This window comes from Dipodomys merriami, unplaced genomic scaffold (genome assembly GCF_024711535.1).
Source record: "Dipodomys merriami isolate MVZ:Mamm:240054 unplaced genomic scaffold, mDipMer1.0.p SCAF_12, whole genome shotgun sequence".
Classification (NCBI taxonomy): Eukaryota; Metazoa; Chordata; class Mammalia; order Rodentia; family Heteromyidae; genus Dipodomys; species Dipodomys merriami.
Window position 1 is genome coordinate 11,988,216 of NW_027202493.1, and position 22,706 is coordinate 12,010,921.

At 38.9% G+C, this 22,706-nt stretch overlaps 1 protein-coding gene across 5 annotated transcripts in view; it reads right to left on the reverse strand.

The window, feature by feature from the left end:
- Positions 1-22,706, reverse strand: part of Wrn (WRN RecQ like helicase) — a 133,627-nt gene that overhangs the window by 100,026 nt on the left and 10,895 nt on the right. For 2 of the 5 annotated variants that reach the window (XM_070016229.1, XM_070016227.1), the window contains exons 2-4: positions 11,785-11,899; positions 10,624-10,736; positions 7,068-7,213 (exon numbers count right to left, since the gene is read on the reverse strand). In XM_070016229.1, coding sequence (XP_069872330.1) covers positions 7,068-7,213; positions 10,624-10,736; positions 11,785-11,883 — 358 coding nt within the window. In that variant the 5' untranslated portion in view covers positions 11,884-11,899. Of the gene's footprint in view, positions 1-7,067; positions 7,214-10,623; positions 10,737-11,784; positions 11,900-22,100; positions 22,193-22,706 lie in introns of those variants that run through there. The other 3 variants (XM_070016228.1, XM_070016231.1, XM_070016230.1) reach the window with 3 other exon arrangements.

The following is a 22,706-nucleotide window of genomic DNA, read 5'->3' on the forward strand; positions in this document are numbered from 1 at the left end:
CAGCGGCGCGACAAAGGGACCTGTCTGCAGACCACCCGCCCGCCCGATCACGATCGCAAAGACCCGGCAGGGTCACTCGGGCCCCAGAGGTACCGCGAAGAAGCTGCCTGAGCATGGACACTCTTGACCCGACAGCTTTGACAGAGGCAGAGACAGAAAAGAGTCACACAGAGCCACCACCGCCCAACCCAGCCCGGATTGCAACAACAACTGACGACCTACACCACACAGAAACAACCAGCTCCAGGGTGAGTACCCCACAGGGGAAGTGTATCTCTCAAGGGAGACCAGAGCTGGAGGGAATCCCCAGACTCTGACCTAGACTCCCTACCCCAACACCCGGACCACAGGACCCACTAAAACTGGGAACTGTTTGAGAGCTCCACCAGCCCGTGGAGCACACTCAGCTGGCCAGGCTAGAGCAAGAGCGCCCCTGGAAGGGAGCTTAAATGCCCAAGCCAGGAACAGCGCCCCTGGGTCAAGACTACCAACAGTAGAAGAAATTTGAACTGTGTCCCCCAGGCTGTATAACCTAGGTGGTATACACATCAGCACAGGCCTAACGAGTGCGCTCCAGGCTGCATAACCTAGGTGGTATACACATCAGCACAGGCCTAACGAGCGCGCTCCAGGCTGGGGCAGGAACCAGGCCCGGGGATCTGGCGCCTGAACAACACAACCAACTCCTCCCAATTGAAGTAAAAAGCTGAGCATACGCCTCAACAGAGGGGAGAAAACCAGGAAACAACACTCCCCCGGGGAAGCACGCCTGTGACAGCAAAAGACCTGGAGGCCCAGGACAAGAGAAGCCCAAACCCCACCAAAACTCCACCCATATACCCTAGACTGGGAATTGGGCAACACAGGCTGCCAGCACCTGATAGTAAGCAGGAGCTCAGACTGTTAAGGCGGCTCAGCAATAGAGTGATAGTCTCGGATGTATGAGGCCCTGGATCTGATTCCTCAGCATCACAAAAGCAAAAAGGGTCAGAAGTGGTGCTGTGGCTCAAACGGTAGGGTGCCAGCCTTGAGCTGAAAAGCTGAGGGACAGCACCCAAACCTAGAGTTCAAGCCCACAACCAGCCCAAAACAAATAAACAAAAACACATCAGGAGCCCATAGCAGACTCCAGCATTTGGGAGAGTGCATCCAGAGCATCTGTTCTTCACAAGAGCACCCGTAGGAGCAAACACAAGCAGTCTAGGCTGCTCAACCCTTCCAAAGGCGGGAACTGCCAGCAATCTACAGCAGAGAGCTGAGAATCCTAAGTAAGTCAGAATAGCAGCTGGAAATAGGCTCCCAACAGAACCCAGATCAGGCACAGACTCTCTCTACCAATACAGAATCAGCAACCAAGCAAAGACAGACACACCAAAACAAAATTGAAGAGCAGTCTCCTGAACCTCCATGCGAAAATCACAGAGAAAAATCACAAGGTTTACTACCACCCAGGACAGCAAGCTCATCTCAAAAGCCAGCAGCCACACAGGGGAGAGCCCCAGTGGGAGCAAAGCAGGAATGGAAGACAAAGGCTACTTCCAAGGGTTGCTGGAGGCAATGACTCAAGAAATAAAGCGAGAAATTTATCAGAAATTGAAAGAGCACAAGGATGAACTATCCAAAGAGATACAGGGTATCAAACAAGAGATGCATGCAAAAATAGAAGCTGCACAAACCTCAGTAAGAAGTGAGATAAACGCCAAATTAGAGGTAATGCATACCTCATTGAGAGGTGAGATCAGTACTCTGAGAACCAACATTGAATCCATAAAGGGATCCATTTCCTCCATGCAAACCACAATAGAAGCCACTGTCAACAGAGTGAATGAAATGGAAGGTAGAGTGTCAGATACAGAAGACAGAATACACCAACTGGACCAAAAAGTGACAGATATGGAAAAATCACTCAAATTAAACCAAAGGGATATTCAAGAGCAAGCAGATAATGCTAAAAAATTTAACCTTCGCATAATTGGAGTGGACGAAGGTGAGGAATTCCAGAGCAAGGGAATGCAACACCTATTTAACAATATAATCAATGAAAATTTTCCCCACCTCAAAAACGACCATCTTAACTACATCACAAAAGCTTATCGAACACCCAACAAGCAAGACCCCAGGAGAAACACTTCTAGACACATTATAGTAAAAATGATAGATCTGAATAATAAGGAAACAATCCTGCATGCAGCAAAAATGAAGAAGGAGCTATACTACAATGGGAAAAAAATAAGAATTACTGCAGATCTCTCCACACAAACAATGAATGCAAGAAAAGCCTGGGAAAGCACCATACGAGCCCTGAGAGCCAATAACTGCCAACCCAGACTGATCTACCCAGCAAAGCTAGCATTCACATTTGATGGAGAACTGAAAACTTTTAATAGCAAAGAAAAACTAAATGAATACATAAACATTAAGCCAGCATTACAAAGAATTCTAAGAGGGGGGACACAACCTGAAGAAAGCAGCCAGGAACTGGGGCCTGCCCCAAACAGGCGTTACTCAAAGTCTAACTGAGCAAGCACAGGAGGAAAGGAAAAAAGAAAAACTTAGGAAAACGGAATGGCAGGGACAACAATGCATCTCTCTATACTTTCTCTTAATATAAATGGGCTGAATTCGCCAATTAAAAGAAAACGAACTGAGGACTGGATAAGAAAACAAGACCCATCCATCTGTTGCCTTCAGGAGACCCACCTCTCAGCCAAACACACAAACAAACTCAGAGTGAAGGGGTGGAAAAGGATCTACCAATCAAACGCCCCCAGTAAGAAAGCAGGTGTAGCTATCCTGATATCTGACAAAATAAACTTTTCATTAAAATCAGTACAGAAAGACAAGGACGGACACTACATATTAATAAAGGGAACAATCCAAGAGGAGGATATAACCATCATCAACTTATATGCCCCAAATATTGGTGCACCCAGATATGTCAAACAAATGCTCTCAAACTTACAGAATAAAATAGATCCCAATACGATAATACTAGGAGACTTTAACACACCACACTCACCAAAGGACAGGTCTACCAACCAGAGGATTGGCAAAGAAGCTACCGAATTAAGAGAGGCCATACTTCAAGCGGAATTAACTGACATCTACCGAGTATTTCACCCTAAAACAACACAGTACACATTCTTCTCAGCAGCTCACGGAACTTTCTCCAAAATAGACCATATCATAGTTCATGCAAGGAACTTAAGCAAATACAAAGGGATCGACATAATCCCCTGTATCCTATCTGACCACAGTGGAATCAAGCTAGCTCTCAATAACAAAGCATACCGCAGAAATTTCTCTAATACATGGAAATTGAACAGCACACTCCTTAACAATGCCTGGATAACAGAAGAGATCAGAGAAGAAATAAAGCATTTCCTACAACTCAATGAAAATGAAAACACCTCACAAAGAAACTTGTGGGACACAGCAAAAGCAGTCCTGAGGGGCAAATTTATTGCCCTCAGTGCCCACATCAAGAGAATGGAGACAGACCAAGTAAATAATCTCATGTTGCAATTAAAACAGCTAGAAAAACAAGAAAAAATGGGACCTAAAGCTACTAGAAGAAGCCAGATAACCAAATTAAAAGCAGAGATTAACCAATTAGAAAATCAGAAAACCATAACCAAAATAAACCAAACAAAAAGCTGGTTCTTTGAAAAAATAAACAAAATTGATGGCCCATTGGCTAGATTAATTAAAAAAAGAAGAGAGGAAACCCATATTAATAGGATTAGGGATGCCACGGGAAACATCACCACACGTACCCAAGAGATCCAAACAATTCTAACAGACTACTTTCAAAAGCTATACTCTCTAAAGGAAGAAAATCGGGCAGAAATGGATGCATTTTTAGAGAAATACAAGTTGCCCAAACTGAGCAAAGAAGAAGTTAACCAATTAAATAAGCCAATATCCTATAATGAGATACAGGAAGCTATCAAAAGTCTTCCAACAAAAAAAAGCCCAGGACCAGATGAATTCACAGCAGAATTCTATAAGACCTTTAAACAAGAACTAATACCCATACTCATCAAGCTCTTCAGAGAAACAGAGAAGGAAGGAGCTATCCCAAACTCATTCTACGAAGCCAATATCACACTCATCCCCAAACCAGGCAAAGACCCAACCAAAAAGGAGAATTACAGGCCAATCTCCTTGATGAATACAGATGCAAAGACCCTTAACAAGATTCTAGCTAACAGAATCCAGAAACACATAAAAAAAATAATTCACTATGACCAGGTAGGCTTCATCCCAGAGACACAGGGATGGTTTAACATACGTAAGTCAATAAATGTAATCCAACATATCAACAGAGCCAAGGTCAAGAATCACATGATTATCGCTACAGATGCAGAAAAGGCCTTTGACAAAATTCAACATTCATTCATGCTAAAAGCTCTGGAGAAAATAGGAATAGAAGGAACATTTCTAAAAACAATAAAAGCCATTTATGACAGACCAATAGCCAATATTATACTTAATGGGGAAAAGCTACAACCAATTCTCCTAAAATGAACAAGGCAAGGATGCCCACTGTCTCCACTCCTCTTCAATATAGTCCTAGAACCCTTAGCCAGGGCAATAAGGCAAGAAAAAGACATTAAAGGGATCCGCATAGGGAAAGAAGAAGTTAAACTATCCCTTTTTGCAGACGACATGATACTATACCTCCACGATCCCAAAAACTCCATCCCCAAACTCTTAGAAATCATAAATCACTTTGGCAAAATAGCAGGATACAAAATAAACCCACAAAAATCAGTTGCCTTCCTATACACTGATAATGTACAGGAAGAGAGGGAAATAAAGGAAGCAACCCCATTCACAATAACCTCCCGAAAAATAAAATATTTAGGAATTAACCTAACCAAAGATGTAAAAGAACTATTTAATGAGAACTATAAAAAGTTAAAGAAAGAAATTGCAGAAGACACTAGGAAATGGAAAGACCGCCCATGCTCCTGGATAGGCCGACTTAATATAGTAAAGATGGTAATACTTCCAAAACTAATATACAAATTCAACACAATTCCTATTAAAATCCCAATGACGTACATCACTGAAATACAGAAAACAGTACAAAAATTCATATGGAACAACAAAAGACCTAGAATAGCCAAAACAATTCTAGGGGATAAAGACAATATGGGAGGGCTATCCATGCCGAACTTCAAACTCTACTACAGAGCTATAACAAAGACAGCATGGTACTGGCACAAAAACAGACCCGAAGACCAATGGAACAGAATAGAAGATCCAGAAATAAATCCACAGGCCTACAGCCAGCTGATATTCGACAAAGGAGCCAAAGACATACAATGGAAGAAACACAGCCTCTTCAACCGCTGGTGCTGGGAAAACTGGGCAGCCACATGCAGAAAACTAAAAGTGGACCCTAGCCTATCACTATGCACCAACATCAACTCAAAATGGATTAAAGACCTTAACATTAAACCTGAATCTCTGAAACTACTGCAGGACAGAGTAGGAGAGACACCTGAACTAATAGGCACAGGAAGGAACTTCCTGAACAGAGTCCCAGGGTCACAACAAATTGGAGAGAGACTCGACAAATGGGACTACCTTAAAATAAAAAGCTTCTGCACAGATAAAGCTATCGCAACCAAGCTAGAAAGACAACCAACTAATTGGGAAAAAATATTTACCAGCAATATATCAGACAAGGGGTTAACATCCTGTATATACAGGGAACTCAAGAAACTAATCCCTCCCAAACCTAACAAACCAATTACTAAATGGGCAAGGGAACTAAAGAGGGACTTCTCAAATGAAGAAATAAAAATGGCAAAGAAACACATGAGGAAATGTTCATCATCCCTGGTGGTGAAGGAAATGCAAATAAAGACAACCCTGAGATACCACCTTACCCCAGTCAGAATGTCCCACATCCACAAATCAGCCAACGACAAATGCTGGAGGGGATGTGGAGAACGAGGAACCCTATTACACTGCTGGTGGGAATGTACACTCATACAACCACTTTGGAAAGCAGTCTGGAGGGTCCTTAGAAAGCTAAAGATTGACCTCCCTTACGACCCAGTCATACCACTTCTAGGTCTACCCTGAACAACAGGAACCAATATACAAGGACACGTGCACCTCCATGTTTATTGCAGCACTGTTCGCAATAGCTAGGATATGGAAACAACCTAGATGCCCCACCACAGATGAATGGATCCAAAAATTGTGGTATCTATACACAATGGAATATTATGCAGCCATTAGAAATGACAAAATAATGGCATTTGCAGGGAAATGGATGGAGCTAGAAGGAATCATGTTGAGCGAGGTAAGCCAAGAACGAAGAGACAAACAGTACATGGTCTCCCTGATAAGTGGATGATGAATCCAAAATGTTAGGTGATATGACAAAACTAACAGGACTTAAGAAACAAAGAACTCCCACTCATCTGGTCGAACCACTACTAAATATCCCCATGCTGCTGATCACATATATGGTATATAACATATGAGCACCGTTATATATTACAGACTGTGATAAACAATTTGCTCCAGGAAAGTTAGAATGAACTTGTGACTTTAAATGAGCATCATTATTCCACAATACTGTGAATTTCTGGAAATTATGTAATCACTTAATCACAATCAAAAAAAAAAAAAAAAAAAGAACCTTGGGGAAGGGAGGGAGGGAGGGGATGGTAGGGGGAAAACAATGGAGGGGGTAACAATGTTCAAGAGGAAGTGTACTCATTACCTCACTCATGTAACTGTAACCCTCTGTATAGTATCTTTACAATAAAAAAATTAAAAAAAAAAAAAAGAATTTCACATTAAAACTGGAAAAAAAAAAATTAAGTTTGAATGGCACCTCTGCTAGATATTCACCATGAACCTTGAACTTTTATTTTCTTTTTTCTATAACAGGCTTCACAGTATTATTATAAAATTAAATAACACATGGAATATGAATGAATCATAGAACATAAATAGATGAAAAGAGAAAAATCCTAATTTTTCAGAGAAAATGTTTATACAATTATCAATTATATAAAAATGAAACAGACACCCACCTGACATAGAAGAAATGTGAAACAAATAACATTTGTTCTCAGACACACATAACTGAATTAGTGCAACTCTGCTTGGTTTCCCTTTTCTATTAATGGGTGGCCATTCCATGTCAAATCCTACCACTTCCCCATCAGCCAGATTTACGCTAAAGGAAGAAAAACAGTGTAAAGTAACTGCATTAAAACTTTAATCTTCTTTAGAAAAATACAAAAAAAATTTTAAACTTCTGCATAACTGATGATATCACTTGAAAACTAAAGCACAAATCAAAGACTGGTAAGAGGTATCTGTGATACATATAACTTTTATAAGTACATCCAGCAAGTATTAAAAGTTCCTTGAAAAATCATTAAGACAAAAAGAGAAATAATCCAGCACATAAATGACAAAAAAAATCCAGAATAAGCAATTCTGAAAAAAATTCAAATGGTAATAAATCCAAATAAATATGTATACATACTAATTCTCCCTACACAATTTCACCCTATATGACTGGCAACAGATATAAACCTGCCTACCCAACCTAAGGCCTGGGTTCAAACCCAGTACCACTAAAAGTAAAAGCAAGTAAATGAGTAAATAATGATAAATATGCTCAACAATTTTAAAGTAGAATAACTACAATGACAACCAAAATGGAAATCATTTTTTTTAATTTGGAACTTCTAGAAATGAAAAATTCCTACAAATATTCAAAGGATAAACAGCAGATCTGACACAACAGATGAAAAATATTATGATCTTGAAGACATAGCAAAGAAACAATCGCAAAGAAGCATAGCAAGAAAAAAAGAGACATAATGAAAATAGTATCAAACAAACTAACTGGTGAGTATTTACAGTCCCAGAGACAGAAAAAAATTTATTTGAAGAAATAAAACTTAATCACAAGCAAGATGAACAAAAGCTATACTACACAAAGGCATATTACAATCAAATCGTTTAAAAACATCTATGATGGAAAAATTTTTAAATACATAAGGATGGATTCAAAACAAAAAACAAAGCCTTTTATAAAATATATTCAATTCATCAAAATTACAATTCTTCAAGTTTACTGCCTCCATATATCACATACTACATCAATGCCAAGGGTAACATGGTGAAGCTAATATCATCATGTAAATTATACAGAGTAGGCAAAAAGAAAAATAATACTGGGGCGGGGAAGCTGGGGAAGTGGGGAGGGAAGGGATGGTAGGGGAAAAATAAAAGAGGGAGTAACAATGCTGGATAGGAATTGTACTCTTTACCTTACTCATGTAACTGTAACCCCTCTGTACAGTTTCTTTACAATAAAAATATTTTTAAAAACAAAAAGAAAAATACACCAAGGAGGCAGGGAGGAGGTATAGCACCATCTCTATGTCAGTTTTACCAAAACTATTGTTCCAACACTGCCCTGGAGGGGCTGGGAAGGTGGCTCAGTGGTAGAGTGCTTGTCTTGCATGCATGAGGCCCTGGGTTCGATTCCTCAGCACCACATAAGCAGAACAAGCCAGAAGTGGCGCTGTGGCTCAAGTGGTAAAACACTAGCCTTGAGCTGAAGAGCTGAAGGACAGCGCCCAGGCCCAGAGTTCAAACCCCACTGATCAAAAAAACAAAACAAAATAAACCAACACTGCCCTGGAGTTAACAGTTGAAAACCGTTTCTCTACTCTCCCTCTTCCTTCCCTTTCCCTATCCCTATCTTCTCTTCCTCCCTCTCCTACTCCCTCTCATTTTCCTATCCTTCTCTCTTTCTCCTCTCTTTCCTCTCCATTGCCTCCTTTTTTCCTCTCCTCTTCTCTTATTACTAACTCGCCTTTGCCTCTCCCTCTATCTCTCTAGACCTCTCCTCTTCCCTCACCTCCTCTCCTCTCTGCTCAGTTCTACAAATACCAACAAGAACTTTCTAGACCCTAAAGGTGGGCGAGAGGTCTTAACTATATAGATGTACTTTCATGCATGCACCTTCCCTCAAATCATCCATCATCTTTACTCAGAGGACACCTAAGTAAGCAAACCACTCTTCATCTCCCAGTTCTTGAAAGTGTCCTCCCATTCTCCCATTTCTTGGAAAACTAAATAATTATGTACATTCTATCAATGCTATCATATCATCTACAGCTCATAAAAGTGCCTAAGCCCTGAGGACACTGCTTGATTGCTTGGTCAATTTGTTTCCCCTCAAATTTTTTTTTTTTGGGGGGGGGGTCTTGTCCCAGAGCTTTTGCACTCAAGGCTGGTGCTCTACCACTACTACTTCCAAGTTTCTGGTGGTTAATTGGAGGTAAGAATCTCACAGACTTTCTTCCCCTGGCCAGCTTCAGAACCACTATCCTCAGATCTCAGCCTCCTGGGTAGCTAGGATTACAGGCACAAGCCACGGGCCCAGAAGCATTTGCTTCTGCTTATATACATCTTGCTGCTGGAACTCCTTTGTGTGGATGCTCCTGAATTTTTTGGTGAGACCAAGAATCTGCAATTCATCTCAGCTGACAAGTAGCTTTGACCTTTTCTGTGAGTCAAATTTGAGTCACTATGAGACCCAAAAGTAGCCAATTAACAGGAGGGGAAGTAAGAACGCCTGCATACTATTTCTAGATTAGATCTACCACTAGGAGAACATTAATAAATAGTTTTATTTACTTCTACTATTTTAACACAATGTGTAACAGTTTAAAAATAAAAGGACAGTTTTATTTCAAAGATCTTACTACTTGTTATTATAAAATACTTCAGAAGTCTTACTTTTCATTATAACAAGGTACCTTGGCTATTCCTTCCAAAACTCACGTCAAAATTTAATCCTAACTGCAAATACTGTTAATACTGTTAGGAGATGGGGCCTAATAAGAAAGAGGTAAAGAGGTCATGAGGGCTCTCTGCCCCCTGGATGGGTTAACATTCCTATCTCAGAGATAAGTTGGTTACTGTAAGAGTATGGACACCTTGTTATAATATATCACAAAGGCAAGTACCAATATAGTGCAGAGATCCTAGACTCCAAAACTGAGAAATAAATTGGTATATTTCATAAATGATTTCTTCTGAGGAAATTTTGTTACGGTAGCAGAAAACAAACGAGATAAATACTGAAAGTATTAAGTGTAATTTCTAGTATTTTTTTAAAGAATTACTTGGTGTTAACTGCCACAAACCAAATAAAATAGATCTAATCATAACCATTAATTAATACATTATGTTGGTATTTTTAGGAAGACATAAATAGGCATGTTATATTTGCATTTTTTCTAAACTGCTAAAATACACACAATATGTCTAACAGTTCTATATATCACATCCTAAGTTTAAAAGTAAATATATATATTTAAAGCAATAGAAAAGTTTATCAATGAACAGAAGTACATTACAAATTTAATTCATTTTTTTAATTTGAAAAACTTTGTGTACAAAGTTTTGTGTACTATGTGTACAAATAATTTTCTCTGTATGTATGCAACTGTAAAATCAGTATTCTTACAATTATTACTCAGGATTCTTGCAAATCCTAGAAAATTATATCTTTGAAGGGCTCAGATTCAGTGAAATTAAGAAATTCAAACCTCTTACCTAATATTTTCTGATAGAAAAGAGCAATCACTAGCTTCATAACTATAAACAATGGATCCAGTGAATTCTAAGAAGGGGAGGTCATCTTCAAAAACACTCTTCTGAAAATATGCCTTGAGTTAAGTAAAATTTAGAATAGTTGTAAAGTTCATATAAAATAATAAATGTTCACTGAAATAAAGACCATTGAAGCATTTAATTTATACATCTAAGTTTTACCAGTTAATACTTTATAAACGAATGGTCAATTAACAATAATAAAGCTATCCAATTACAAAATTATTCCCAGTCATTCTGTTTTCCAATTTCTAATCTTATTTTATGAAACCATTTAATTTACTGATTTTTTTCTGAAAAGGATATTACTATTCTAGGGGCTTGAACTCAGGGCCTGCACATTGTCTCTGAGCTTCTTTTGCTTACTAGCACTACCATTTTAGCCACAGCGCCACTCCTGGCTTTTTCTGTTTATGTGGTACTGAGGAATAGAACCCAGAGTAGGGCTTCATATATGCTAGGCAAGCACTCTAACAGTAAGCCAGATTTCCAGCCTTAATGTGGCCTTCATATGCTGATTCCCGGTACCAAATCTTTTTTTTTCTTTTTTTTTTTGTCAGTCGTGGGGCTTGAACTTTGGGCCTGGGAGCTGTCCCTGCGCTTTTCAGCTCAAGACAAGCGCTCTACCACTTGAGCCACAGCACCACTTCTGGTTTTCTAGTGGTTAATTGGAGATAAGAGTCTCATGGACTTTTCTGCCCAGGCTGGCTTTGAACAGTGATCCTCAGATCTCAGCCTCCTTTGTAGCTAGGATTACAGGCGGGAGCCACCAGCGCCCAACTCCTGGTACCAAATCTTAAGTCTGTACAGGACTTAAACTCAACCAAAAGCTTCACCAATATTAACATTTAAATTATTAACTAGAATTGGTAAAGTGAATCATGAAAACTGGATACAGAGAGAGTATACTGTAAGAATTCTCATTGTGTAAACTAAATAATACTTTGTTCTATTGACTCATTCAATAACTGCATCCTGGTTCACTCACATAACAGAAAGGGTCTTACCTAAATAAGGACCTGAAGTTTAAAAGTAAGGGATAACTCATTATACACTAAAATTTAAATTAAACTTCCCAGTTTAAAGAATAATCAATAAATATACCTTTCTTTCCTCTTCAGTACATCCTTTATCCTGCATAGACACCATCCATTCAGGAAATTTACGCTGTGGTGGTGGTGTTTCCAATTTTTTGCCATTCATCTCTAAAATGTCCCAGCTACAAAATAATAATAACAACAACAATGATAATAATGATAATAATATTTGAAAAGAAACCCAGTCATTTCAATATGATTGAAAAACAAACACATATTCAAAGTAAGCAATAACATGTAAGCTCAAGTAGAAGATGTGAAATCCCAAAGAAAAAAGAAAACATCTCAAAGACACAGATATAATACTCTAGATTTATTAATTATACAATAAGTATCTCTTCCTTTTAACATTATTTGGCCTATTAAAATTGAGTTCTAAGCTTCTAGCAATTCAAACTTTTATTATTCTATGGTATTGATCCTTTCATAGAATAACTTGAATAAGAAAAAAGCTGGAAGTGGCGCTGTGGCTCAAGTGGTAGAGTGCTAGCCTTGAGCTGAAGAGCTGAGGGACAGCGCCCAAGCCCAGAGTTCAGGCCCCAGGACCAACAACAAAAAAATATATATCTATACCACTTTCTTTTTACTCTGTAATGGAAACATAAACCAATTAACATTTTCCACAATGTAAACCAAACTTCAAGTATGGATAAATAGTGAGTGAAAAAATGATAACATTTTGTTAGTGACAAAATAGATCTACACCTTGGCATAGCATACACTGAAGCAGTGTAAATTTCCTGGCAAATTCCTCACACCTCAAACTTTAGTTCCCATTATCTCAAGAGAATAGAGCTTTTAACATATAGAAAATTCACATGATAAAAGATGTTGACACTATAAAAATCATCCCAACAACTATTAAGATTAATACATTTTACTAGATGAAAAAATGCTAGTCTGCTATCTAGACAAAAAAATTAGCAAAACAGAATTCAACTATATACATTTTTTTTATTTTATTGTAAAGATGCTGTACAGAGGGGTTACAATTGCATGAGTAAGGCAATGAGTACATTTCTCATCGAACATTTTATATAAACTTTTTACTCTAAGCCTACGATTATGGATTAATTTAAAGCCAGAAATGGAGGCGGGGGTCACATAAACAGTGCAAATATTAGATCACAATATAGGAACCCAAAATCTAAACAACTTGTTTTAACCAATGACTTTGTATATATCACTCATAAGCCAGTTATTATACAGCCATATGCTTCCTAATGTAGAAAAATGGTACATCTTTGGAGTGTGTTTCTCAGTTTGAAGGGAAAAAAAGAATGTTCCATCTGCACTTGTTTGCCTGTATTTTGTTGTTGGACTAGATCCATGAATCACAAAATGAGAACTGATAATCCAACTGTTGCTGCACCACATGCATTAGTTAGTAACATAAAATTTGTAAATATATGTATGCTTTATGAAATAAGGCATTTTACAAATGTCAGTGGTTATTATACTCTATTTTGCCACCAATTCAAAACCTGACCTAAGCCAAAAGTTGATTCCAAATTATGTATGTATAGTGTATATATATATATATATAAATATATAGGTATATACATATATGTATGTATGTATAATATATATAATCTGTTAATATTAAAATATATTTTGTAAGCTGGATGCTAGTGGCTCAGGCCTGTAACACTAGCTACTCAGAAGGCTGAGATCTGAGGATTGCAGTACAGTTCCACCCTGGACAAGAAAGTCCATGAGACTCCTATCTCCAAAAAACAACTTAGATAAAGCCAGAAGTAGCCAAGTGGTAGAGCACTAGCCTTGAACACAAAAAGGCTCAGGAACAGCATCTAGACCTTGAGTTCAAGACCCAGGACTGGTTAAACAAAAAAAATATATATATGAAAAAAAAAATATATATATATATATATATATATCACAAGCTTGTGTAATATCAAGAGTAGATCACAAGCAAAATGCAAAAGAAATTTTAAAACTATGATTTCAACAAATAATGCAAATTCTATAAAAAAGAACTACAGAATCTTGGAATTTTGTAGTTTATTTACAATGATAAAATAAAAATAAACCCTAGCTCTTATCTGAGATACTGTAACACTAAGCTCATTTTAATTTGAAATATCTAATTCTTAAGATATAAAAAGGCTCTTTTGAAAACAAAATTTGATCTGGATGCTTCCAGGCAAAACATTTGAAAACTGATTTTTTTTTTCAGAACTAAATTTGGTCAAGTTTACTTAGACATAGGGTAAATGGAAACACACAGAAAATTTAAGTCTTAGAATATCTGCAATAGGGAAATCTTCTAACCACATAGTAAGAATTTTTTTTTCCTGGAGAGACAAAAGCTATTTTGGGAAAGAATCATTCATAGTATAAAGGAATTTTTATTTGCACGTTTAGCTATGTTTTGAATACAAACAACTTTGACACATCTTTTTCTAAAAGCACATTATCATTTCATAGTTTTCTATTGTACCATTAAGGAAACTTGTATCACACACTCCTCCCTCCATTGAAAAAAGTATGTTTTGCTTTGCTTTGCTTTGAACTTTTCTGAAATTATCTTGGATATCCTTTACCTACATCGCTTTCCAAACTTCATCTAGATTTTTTTTAACTATCTAGGATTTTTACTGTTACTTTTCATTTTTCTGTGATTTTTTAAATTATGAATAGCCCAACCTGAACATTTGCCTTTCAGTAGGGACACTCATCTCATTCACAAATGGGACAAAAATTAGTTTACCTTTCACTCTTCGTATGCATCTTACTTTCTTTGCTTCCTTTTTTCTAACTTGCCGAAATTATCAGCAATTCCTTTACTGACCTTTATTTAAGATAAATTTAAACTATACTCTATTTGTAATAAAGACTTAATATTTTTTTCAAACTATCACAAATAAGCTCAACTGCACAAGAGGAAGCAAATGGTCAGAGCTTCTGCCTCACAAGACTGAAAAACTCCTTTTCTAACCACTAGCCAGTATTCCAGCAACTCAGCTCCTTAACCAATCTTCAAGGGTTCAAAGAATCTTCAAATATAGTAGCTTCTCCTTTTTTTAAGAAGTTCAGGGCTGGGAAAGTGGCTCAGTGGTACAGTGCTCGCTTAGCATGCATGAAGCCCTGTGTTCAATTCCTTAGCACCACATACACAGAAAAAGCCGGAAGTTGTGCTGTGGCTCAAGTGGTAGAGTGAGTTCCCTGAGAGAAAGCTCAGGAACAGTGGCCAGGCCCTGAGTTCAAGCCCCATGACTGGAAAAAAAAAAAAGAAGAAGAAGAAGAAGTTCAATTTTTCAGATGATAGAAGCAAAATTTTGAAAACAATTGAAATTTTATAACCGATATTTCTACCACTCATCTTCTGTAGGATTCAAATAACTTTAATTGAATATTCTCAAAATACTTCCCCTTTCTACTTCCAAAGCTAGTCGTTTACTCTAAATTTATAAACTGTCAATACATGTCAATATGCTTTCTCCTTACATTTCTATGTGTGTGTGGAGACAGGGTCTTAATATGTTGCCCAGGTTCAACTCAAAGTCCTGATCCTCCTGACTCTTTAGTGCTGGGATTATAGACCTGTACCACCATACTCAGCCTAAACACTGCATTTTTAACTGAGTTAATTCAATTCTCAAATGTCAGTTCAAGATGCCATTTTGCTGAGCAAAAACTATACTTCAATAAATTTACAAAGACTGCTGAGACCCTGAGGATTGAGGTTTGAAGCCAACCTGGGCAGAAAAGTAAAATATATCTGTGAAAATACCAAATTTCCTGTACCTTACTCATCCTGAACATAGTGCTCCATAAAAACAAGAAGGCACAGACTCAGCAAAAGTGCAGCCCTGATGCTGTACTTTACATTGAGACCTTATTAACTTGATTCTAGAGTTCATCACATTTATCAGTTATTATGGGTAAATAGTAAATTAGGTTACATCCATAAAACAATACTATACAGTGTGAGGGATTTGCTTCTTCTTAAGTTTGGGGTGGGTGTGTGGGTGTGTGAGTATGTTGGGAGGGGCGGTGCGTGCACATGACTTTCAGTTTGTGTCTGTCTGTGTGCTGGTACTGAAGAATCAACTCAGGGTCTCCCATTCTTTCACCCCTGACCCCACCCATCCTGGGGCTTGAACCCAGGACCTGGGCACTGTCACTAAGCTTTTTCACTCATGTCTACTGTTCTACCACTTGAGCGATACTTCCATTTCCAACTTTTTGGTGGTTAATTGGAGACAGAGAGTCTCACAGACTTTCCTGCCAAGGCTGGCTCCAAACAGTCAGATCTTCAGATCTCAGCTTCCTGGGCCTCTCCTATCTTACATAGCTTTCACTCAAGAGACCAGGAGGCCCACAGTGGGGAAGGAAGTTAGTAGATTCCCTTTCACCCAATAAGCTAAGTGTGGTGGTACACACCTGTCTGTGTGTGGCTGCAGATATTTGGGAGGCCACAGACAGGAGAATAAAGTATAGACCAGCTCAGAGCAAAAACAGAATACCATATCTTAAAAATGACCTGAAGCAAAAAAGGTTGGAAGTATAGTTTAAGTGAGCAGAACACCTGCTTAGCAATTGTCAGCCCTGAGTTCAGGCCCAAGAACTCCCCGCCTCAAAAAAAATTTTTTTTAATTTTTTTTTATTTCAGCTGGGCACCGAGGCTGCGATCTAAGGATCGCAGCTCAAAACCAGCCCAGGCAGGAAAGTCTGTTGAGATTCTTATCTCCAATTAACCACCAGAAAACCGGAAGTGGCGCTGTGGCTGAAGAGCACTCACCTTGAGCTGAAGAGCTGAGGGACAGTGCCCAGGCCCAGAGTTCAAGCCCCACAACTGACCAAAAACAAAACTGAATTTTAATTTCATGTATTTTTATGCATGTATACAAAAACATACCAAATAGTAGTGGTTATCTCCAATTACTAATGGCCTTTACTTTTCTTCTTTATATTTTCCTAATAACTAATGCTAGTTATTAATATCCTATAAGAATTTATCAATAAAAGGCATATAGGATTTTTTTAAAAAATAAACAAGAAAGAATGGGCACAGTGGTTCATGTCTGTAATTTCAGCTGCTTGGGAGGTAGATAGCAGAGATAGAGAAGTCTAGACTCAGGACTAACCTGAGCAAAAGTTAACAGATCCTATCTCAATCAACATGCAGAAAGTAGTAGTGCAATCTTGTCACGCCAGCTATGTGGGAGGTTATAGATAGGAGAATCATAGTCCAAGGCTAGCCCAGTTGAAATATAGTATCCTATCTGACAAATAAATACATAAGACTAAAACTATGGCTAAAGTGGTAGAGTGCCTTTTTAGCAAACATAAGGCTCCAACTCTAGTACTGCACATGCGCGCGCCCGTGCACACGCGTGCACACACACACACACACACACACACACACACACACACACACACACGAGATAAAAGATAAAGAAAGAAAAAGGAAAACAAAGTGAACTATTAACAATAAGGGCTACATGTTTTAATAGTATAAAACAAGGATCAGTAAACTTTCTTTTCTAAAGGGCATACAGTAAATACTCTAGGCTTCATGAATGAAATAGGCTCTCTTATAACTACTCAGTTTGCCCTGATAACACAAAAGCTATAAACAATACTTGGGCAAATATGTATGGCAAGGCAACAAAAAAAAAAACTTAATAGACACTGAAATCTGAATTTAAACAAATTTCACAAAATCTTCTTTTGATTTCTTTTCATCCACTTAAAAATATATAAAAAGGGGCTGGGAAGGTGGCTCAGGGGTAGGGCACTTGCCTTGCATGCATGAGGCCCTGGGTTCGATTCCTCAGCACCACATAAGCAAAAAAAAAAAAAAGAAAGAAAGAAAAAAGCCGGAAGTGGCACTGTGGCTCAAGTGGTAGAGTGCTAGCCTTGAGCTGAAGAGCTGAGGGACAGCGCCCAGGCCCAGAGTTCAGGCCCCACAACTGGACCCAAAAAAAAAAAAAAAAAAAAAAAAAAAAAAAAAAAAATATATATATATATATATATATATATATATATATATATATATATATATATATAAAACAGCCAGCTTATAACACAAAAGATAAGCAGTGAATCAAATGTGGCCCACAGGCTATTTCCCAACCGCTACTACAGAACACAGACAAGATGTTTTAACCCTGAAAAATGTCTAGTGCTAGTTATTAACAACAAACTAGAGCTACTTTATAACTCATTCATAAAATACCTAATAACAATACAATTTCTTGGTAAAGCTGGACAGGGTGGGCGCTCATTTAAGTTTGTTTCATTGTTGTTTGCTTTTAATTTAGTTTGGTTTGGGTATTTTGTCTAGGGGGACTGGGGAGTGTTTGAGACAAGGTCTGTGTATCTAGTCAAGGCTAGCCTCTAACTTCCTTTGTAGCCCAGGCTGGGTCTGAAGTCAATCTTCCCACCTGAGTCTCCCTAGCAAGGACTACAGGGCTACCATGCCTATCTTGGTAAAACCTTTAGATAAATGTGTTGTGAAATATGATGGACAAATGAGCTGATAGCATTAGCCAATCTATCAACATTATGAATTATGATTTGAAGAAATTTTTACATGATTGTATTGGAAAGTATTGAGATGGTAGGACAAGTTTCTAATTTCTACCATTTCTAATTTCTACCAATAGATATGAAATCAATAAACCTTCAAATTAAATCAGAACAAATTTTAAAAAATTAAGATCACATTTCCAATTGATAGCTTTTGAATGACCTAATTTTAAAAACTATAGCCAGAAACCTGACAGAAAAGAGACATCTTAAAAGTACATTTTCCACTTAGTCATCTAGAGAATGGACATTCTTATCACTAGTATCAAGAGAAAGTATAGTTCCAATAGATTAGCTCAGAGAGTATCGCTTCTTGGCCTTTTGGCTAAGATCAAGTGTAGCTCAGAGACTTCTTTGTTCCTAAAACCTCTAATTAAGCTAAGAAAATTAATACGTAGAGTTACTATAACTACTGTACATAACTTCTTGAGGGCTAAACTGACCAAAGTATCCTAATAGTTTTAAACAGATTGAAAAATCACTGTTAAGTTAAATGCACATACAGACAACCATTTCAAATTCAGGACAAAATTATTACTAAATAACTGAACATCTAACTCTCATATGTAATTAGTTTTCACTAATTAAACTATTTCATTAATTTCACTATTTACCTAAAATGCCTTAATTTCATCTTGTTACAAATAAAGGCTACCTATTTTTTAAGTACTAATTTCTTAATAATGCAAGAATCTTTACATCTACTTGAAAACTTACTAATAAAATGTCATACAGGAGTACTCTCAATATTTATACCATACTTTCAAGTTGCAACTTTGTATATTTATGCAAATGTTTAAAATATCCTGTTTTTTCACAATGATTCTCTGAGGAAGGAATCTAAGTCATCTTTACTATGCAAAAAAGTAAGCTAATAACAAAGTCTAGCTGACATTGCAAAAGTTAGTAGGTAGTTTTATTATTAAAAACTACTGTAGAATCTGAGGGAAGCTAGGAGGAAGGCACAGAATCAGAGGGAAAAGGGGAAAATATACAACAGAAGGGCCCATCAACTGCACTGGACATTGATGAAAACAAACTAAGCAACTCAAGGGCAGCAACTGAAGGGAAGGAAAGCGGGAACAGCTTACACTAAGCAAAAGGAAAGAAATATACATATCACCCCACAGTTGCAGGAAGGATACACTTAGTTGCAGGAAGGATACACTTGTATGACCATGCTGGCAACACTGATGGCACAGCTTGGAGATCTTTGAGACCTCTCCTTTCTCTTTTAGAGGGAAGGACTCCCTCCAATGGCCCTCCTGACCACACTCTTAACAGGACTCGGTGGTCCCTGTAGAGAAGTGGCTGGTTGTAAGGCCTGAGGCTGGTAGAGCTTAACCAGCATCTGGTGCTTGAGTTTTTGGCCTTGTCCTCCTTACCATTTTAAACCATAAGTGCAGCATCCAAAACTTGGATCTGGGGAGTCAAGGGTCCCCTCTCTAAACACTTTAGCTAGGCTCAGATGTCAGGAATGGCCTGATCTTTTTTTTTTAAATGAGTCATTAGTAAATTTTTTCCATCAGTGAATTCAGGATCCCAGTTGGTAAACTGTAAAAGAGGCCGATTAAGCCTTGCCAAAAACAAGGGATAGGTTTTCATTTTTGTCCTGAATTACTTCAGACAATGTGTCATAACTGATGGCTTTATGTGCTGTCCATCTGAGCCCCATGAGAATACTGGTCATGACTGAGCAGACCTGCCTGAGCGTTATAGTCCCAGAGAGGTTCCTGGTCAAGGACAGCTGTAGCCCCAAGGGGGTAGGCAGCAGTGATGGACTTCCTCTTCATAAACCCAGGCATTTTCCCAGACTCCTTGATGTTCCTCAGGTAAGAGGGTATTAGTTAAAATCACATAAACATCATGCCAGGTCATGTCATAGGACTGGATCACACACTGTAATTCCTTAATGTAGGTGGAAAGATTAAACTAAAAGACCCCAGACGTGTTTTTTTTTTTTTCAATCTAGGAGAGGTCAGAGAGAAAAAGGCACATGGACCCCGACAATATGCTCCATCCTCACGCAAGGGCAGGAGGGGGGCTGGGACAGAATCCTGAGCTGGAGTGGGAAGGAAAGCTGGAGAGGGCTCCCGAGCTTGGGCAAGGCCAGCACCAAGGGTTTCCACAAAGTGCTGCGTGACAACCTCCAGGGCACCACCAAGCTCCCTGTCTTTGGCCTGAAAGGAAACAAGGGGAGCTTGAAGGGGAAGGAGAGGGACCAACAGAGTGGGGCCCTGACTATGGAGAGTCCCAGAGTGAGTAACAGGCACACTGAAGGGGAGGAGGGGCTGCAGAAGGAAGTACCAACTCTGCAGGAGGAAACACCCCCTCTGCCAGCTCACAAGCAAGGGAAGGGAGAAGAGACACTCCTGCAGGTGACCAATATGGCAGCGGCTCATCTGCAGAGTTTGTGGCTAGCAAAAGTTGTACAGGGGAGCACATGGAGCAAAGTGACAGCTTAGGGCTGAGGAAAGAGAAAGTCTCTCTGTAGGATATTTCCTTCCACTTGCCAGAGTTCCTGCAGAAGTTGTATAAGTTAGGCACTGAGAGGCCATGTGGACTCATTGACCAGTGAATACTAGAGCCCAGATTTGATTACATAAGTAAATCAGCTCACCAGGCTGAAGGCAGAAGCTTAAGAGGAGCCAGGTTGTGCAGGAGATAGCCTAGAGGGAATTTTGAAGACTGTGATACTGTCCCCTCCCCATGATAAGTTACTGAAAGAGCTGATGCTAGAGATGCAGGAGCATTCCCCAGAGGGTCTCTGGTCAACCAACACAGAGGGAGAAAGCAGCAAGAGAGATTGTCACCACACAAGTGCTAGGTCCCTTAATCTAGCCCAGTGGCCAAGGATGGGGGTAGGAGGGGTGGGAAGAGGGCTCAGAATTTGGCACCCAAATTTTTCCACCTGATGGCTGAAGGGAACTCCAAGCCCCGGACAATGCAAAACAGTCACTCACCTGAGAAGAAGCGCAGATTGACTGCTGATGGATGGAAGTAGAGCACTTGGCCAAGGGGAATTGCCTCGGCAGTCCTCTGGGTGGGCCTGAGACCTGTACAAGGTCCCTGGGGCAGCTCGAATTCCCAGGGGGAAGAGCAAGGTCCACCAGGGAAATTTAGATTCTAGTCACAGCATCAATGAAAGCACCAGCCCAGAAGACCATGTGGACACACAGTCACATAGAGCAAAAGAAGTTTATTGTCAGCAAAGGCTGACAGGCTAGCTCTCACAGGAAAGAGTAGCAGCCTGTCTTCATGCAAGCGAGGTGATTTTATAGAGCTAAGGGAGCTAAAGGTAGGAAATTCCACTGGGGGCAGGGAGTATTCTGCAGCTGGTTCATATGAATCGTGGAGTACTTGAGGTACTACGTGCAAGTGGGGAATTTCATCATAGTGGAGCTGAGATTTATATGGCCACAGCTGTAGGCTAGATGAGGCTCCAGGAAATGAAGTAGAATGACCAAGGTGGATCAGCCAGTTGCAGATAGGCCTGGCAAGATTAACTGGTCAGGGGAAAGAGCTAAGGACCTAAGATAGAGGACATCAAGCCAGAATGGAGGATGATGTGCTAACAGGACCATTTTTCAAAGTACAAAGAAATTTATTTCAGATAATGACCCACAAAGTCAATGTGTTTACACGAACTGTCTCACTCCTACTTCCCATGATAGTCTCAGTGGACCAAAAGGTAATCTCCTTCCTCTGTAACTGATAACTAAAAAACTCAGGCTTATGTGCAGTAAAGCCATCCTCTTTACTTGCCTTAAAATATGATGACAGGGGCTGGAAAGGTAGCTCAGTGGTAGAGCGCTTGCCTTGCATGCATGAGGCCCTGGGTTCGATTCCTCAGCACCACATAAGCAAAAAGAAAAAAAAAATATGATGACAGTAACATTTTCTCAGAAAATTGAAATCACCACATGTTGTTACCAATCAATGAAATAATTCAAGTTGACTTTGTACATATTCCTTTCCAAGTTTGATTCTGAGATAAAATGTCATTTTTTATTCTCCTACTATTTTAAAAACAATCTTTATTGATGTATAGTGTACATAAAATATTTTTAATGTTAAGTGTACAAAAAAAAATATGATGACAGAACCAGCACTGGTGGCTCACACCTGTAATCCTAGCTATTCAGGAGGCTGAGATCACAGTTGAAAGCCAGTAAATGTAGGAAAGTCCGTGAAATTCTTATCTCCAATAAACCACCAAAAAAAACAGAAGTAGCACTGTGGCTCAAGTGGTAGAGCGCTCTCCTTGAGCTGAAGAGCTGAGGGACAGCGCCCAGGCAAGCCCCACAACCAACAAAAAATAAATAAAAAATAAAAAATAAAAAAATAAAATAAATAAATAAATAAATAAAT